Source organism: Polyodon spathula, chromosome 16 (genome assembly GCF_017654505.1).
Source record: "Polyodon spathula isolate WHYD16114869_AA chromosome 16, ASM1765450v1, whole genome shotgun sequence".
Lineage (NCBI taxonomy): Eukaryota > Metazoa > Chordata > Actinopteri > Acipenseriformes > Polyodontidae > Polyodon > Polyodon spathula.
This window is the reverse complement of record NC_054549.1, coordinates 10,009,773-10,013,946: the sequence shown is the minus strand read 5'-3', so window position 1 is coordinate 10,013,946 and position 4,174 is coordinate 10,009,773. Positions and strand designations below refer to the sequence as shown.

At 42.9% G+C, this 4,174-nt stretch overlaps 1 protein-coding gene across 1 annotated transcript; it reads right to left on the bottom strand.

Moving 5' to 3' along the window:
• Positions 1 to 221: 221 nt before the first annotated feature.
• On the bottom strand, positions 222 to 1,028 carry LOC121329178 (transcription factor HES-5-like). The gene is made up of 2 exons (XM_041274603.1): positions 922 to 1,028; positions 222 to 796 (listed from the first exon to the last, which is right to left on the bottom strand). The coding sequence occupies exons 1-2, from the start codon at positions 982 to 984 to the stop codon at positions 431 to 433; spliced, it is 429 nt and encodes a 142-aa protein (XP_041130537.1). The 5' UTR covers positions 985 to 1,028; the 3' UTR covers positions 222 to 430.
• Positions 1,029 to 4,174: the final 3,146 nt, after the last annotated feature.

The following is a 4,174-nucleotide window of genomic DNA, read 5'->3' as shown; positions in this document are numbered from 1 at the left end:
TTTCTCTGCAGAGAAAAATAACTTTCAAACAATTTAAAAATCGTTAGCATTAGCTATGCACGCACAATTCTTGTGAGACAAGATTCTATTCAGGATATACTGCCTTCACAGAGGACAGGAATACCCATGTTTTACTCATCATAATATTTCTATAAACAGAAATGACTTTGAACTAAACAGCGTCATCGCTGCATACACACTTCTTGTATAACAAGAATGAACAAATACTAGCGTACACAATATTGCCCCAGCATTGGGTACCTATTGTGGTTCCTTTCAATCAATGAAAGTAGCATTCAAATCTTCTGCACAAGCAAAAGAGGAAGGGAAACACCCCCTACACAATGAGAATTACTGTATATGCCCATCATAGACAGGCATGTTGAATTCTGTATGTCAAAGTGTTCAAAGTGACAGTGTCCGTTGTGATCTACCAGGGCCGCCAGAGGGCACTCTTCACCGGGGTCGCCTCTTTGACGGGGGTCTGATGCACTGGAGAATTCTGCGCAGCTTGGAAATGGTTCAGTAGTTTTCTCTGGGTTTCTGTCTTCATTTCATCCCGGGAAAGGAAGCGCACGATTTCTTGCACACACCTGGAGTAGCCTTCATTTCCCGTCGCTGGCCGGGGGGAGGCGCTCTGTCTCAGGTAGCAGACGGTCATTTCCAGGATGTCCGCTTTCTCCAGTTTGGAATCGGGCTGCTGCTTCACGAATTCTTTTCCCAGTAACGTCTTGAGCTGCTCGATGCTGCTGTTGATACGATCTCTGCGCATCTTTTCAACCACCGGTTTTCTCAACTGTGAAAAAGAACAAGGTACAAATTCGATTAATAACCTGGTCGTGAGGAATAACAATTGAAGTTTTAAAAACACAAAATATAAAAAAAAAAATAATCATATGTGCTCATTTAGTCTCAACTTACCTTGTTTGTCATTGCCAGGTGTCCCTGTGAGTATCGCATAGCTGCAGTGATTGTAGGTGCCATTGCTGGAGTCACGGTGCTGTTAGTACCGCTTTCTCTGGAGCTTGGAAGTGTCAGATCTGCTGGTTTTAGCTACAAGCATCTCCCCTATTTATACTCTCCAATCTCCATACGAATGTGTGGGGCTCGGGCTTGTTGGAGTTTCTCACACTCAGCAGCCAATCGGCGCGCTCGGGAGGACAATGGGAGAAGCTGGAATTGCCACATGCTGAATTAAGTGCTTATTGACGGAGGAGAATAGCCAACTCCCAGGAGAGCAGGTGCAGGGGGGGGGGGGGGGGGGGGGCGTGCATAGCGAGTGACTTGCAGGGGGTTATGTGAATCTGGAAAAGTGGTGACCCCAACAAAAGATCAGATCTGCAGACTGATGTTGGGATCAATGACATTGAAACATCACAGCACTGGTAATTGAAATAAACACAGGCATGTGCCACATATGTTCGGATAGCAGCAAATGAGCGACGCAGAGAAGCATTAATATCCGATATGAGAGAAATGGCGTTTTACTGCACGGGAAAGGAAACCACATTACAGGCAGTAGGCTCTATGGCACCATTAACGGCGTGGTGCCTGAGTAACAGATTGATGTCAATCACACTTTCCCCCCAATGAGAAGTGTTTGATCCTTGCGTGCGGCATCAGGTCTGTGTTCCTGGGCGGAACTTTCCCGGGTTTCAGGTGTGAGGACGCTGTGCGCGGCACGAGTTACATATATACTGTATTAGAGTAGACATCCAATAACATATATACATGCTATTAGACTATCACTCAACATACAATCCATTATAAAATAGTAGACATCTAAACCACATTAGTGTCGTTCCTGTAACTATTTGTAATGTATTTAATAAGTATACAATTGACACGTGTGCTGTAATATAGTTTAGAATTAGCTTCGGAGAACAGTTTGGAAATTGATTTGATAGATATATAAAGATCTGGATCGTTTGAATAACCCCTCCTGTTGCTCCGGTTTGCAGCAATGCGCATGTGTTTGCGCAGCATTATACTAGTGCCTCGGGTTCATTGCTCTCAATAGAACAGCTGGAGCTGGAGTGGGGAAACCCTGCTAAAAGCTGTCCTCAATTCTATGGGTGATGTTTCCACATCCTTAGAGCAGCTCTTCCAGATGTCACAGATGCAGCTTTCCTCTTATTACCAGTAGAGTCTGTGAGTAAAAGGCTGCTCAGAGTTTCCCACACTCTGTGCTGTGCTGCGCTCGATTCAGGACAGCAGCAGCGCGCCGTGCAGAATGTCGCATTAGTGACGGTAATTGGGTCTGTATTGTATGACAGCGAGGGCCTGACGTCACAGACCATATGGAGGGAAAGGCGATCAGAGGCTTATACCTTTTCAATAATATCTATTGGTGATTAGGAAATCGGATGATGTCATCCCTATACAAGCAGAGATAAAGACTCACAGATGCCAGTGGGGTCTTAATGACATTATAACTTGTGACTTTACTCTCCAGAGCTTTCCCACACTTTGCCCATTCAGAGAGTTCAGGCTTGCACAAAGGAAGTGTGCCTTGTTAAATGCTAATCTGTGTTTAGAAAGCCATCTTCAGCAACAGCACACTTGGGAATAAGCTGAGGCTAATATATTTCAATGAAGAGCCAGATGAACACAAGCAACAACTTTAGTTAATTTCCAAATAATAATGAAACTTAACATAGAGAATGAGCAACCGAATTAGTCCAGTGAGGACCCCAGTGTTTACAGTGTATACAGTCCAGACCTTTCCATAGCTTCTTTCTGCAGAAACAACCTGTGATGTGTTTCTATACTGAATACAACCTGAATATATTAATAACCTAGAGATCATGTATGAAGCAATACTGGTGTTAGTGAATGACAAAGTGTTTAATAGATATTTTATATAGAAAACTACCTCTTTCTGAATCACTAGTGATTACATATTGAAATAACTGTTTCCACTTGTGATCCAAATCTCTGTAATATTTTCAAGTAGCAAATAAGTAAGCCGCTCCTCTCCCTGTCCTCATCACTGGCATGGGTGTGGATAAGCAGCTTCATGCCCTGTCTCTGTGGGGGTGGGGCACTGGGATCTGTGAGTGAGTTTTCCACCGTTTCCCACACTCTCTATCCATTCATTGCATTCAATTGGGTAACAAAAGAAGTGTGTCTTGTTACACATTACATTAGTGATGGTGTTTGATCTCCCATTGATGCTGAAGGAAAGCTTACTCCCAGCAGACCATCTGGATCGCAATATATGTCATCCTCCCGACTCTGGCAGACTCTTTAAGGACACTTCACCTGTTGCTGTTTGACTCTTTCAAGCGGTTGCAAGGTGTTAGTTTTCTCTTGTAGCTTTACCTTTGTAACTGATAAACAAACAGAGATGTCAGCGCGCTCTATCATCACTCTCTCTGGGAAGAGTACAAGTACAATGACACTTATTTAAGATGATGCTTTCTGAATGTATGTGTCTGGACCCAGTAACAGGTGCATAAGCCTACCTGTATACTACAAGCCATGCATCTTAATATCAGTACTGTAACATTGCAATCACATTATGTATTGCTCTGCATATTACATAGTTTTTATAAATGAATGGCAGGGTACAGTACTGTGTTTGAGAGACAGATGCTGAGGAAATTGGCCAAAACATTAAAGGCTAGGGATCTACTATATATAATGTACTCATCTGTAAATTATTCTCTGCTACAATATTACTGTTTGTCTGTATTCTAATATTGATCCTGTTCTAGAGAATATTCCTTTGTATGCAGTTTTAGCTCTGTCCCTTATCCCGACACATCAGCCCTCAAGCACTCCCCTTTATAACACACACCCCTATTCAGCAGCAAGAGGTCTATTGTTCTCCCACATTGTGATGTCAATTTAACAAGTATTGATTAAAGATTTCCCTATTCTCCCTCTGAATGCATTGATTCTGCTCCAGTGTGGGAAACTGCAGTCTTGCAGGGACCCACAGATGGATATGCAGATTTCAGAGAGTGCACACAAGTGTTTAATGTCAGATATAGCTGAATATCAAGGTATGTGTGTGTAATATACAGCATGAGATGGTTTGCATGGATTTACAGAAGTTCAGCACCAAGGATAGTACCTGTTACCCAACAGGCAGCCCTTTCCCTCACTGTCTTCACTGCTAATCACAGCAGGATATATATTCAAGAAGAGACACACAGTAAAGAAATCA

Excerpts from the sequence above, each read along its gene's own strand:
- LOC121329178 (XM_041274603.1), bottom strand. The coding sequence starts at position 984 with ATGGCACCTACAATCACTGCAGCTATGCGATACTCACAGGGACACCTG. Across the intron at positions 797-921 it reads ACCTGGCAATGACAAACAAG|TTGAGAAAACCGGTGGTTGA; the intron begins GTAAGTTGAGAC and ends TCTTTTTCACAG.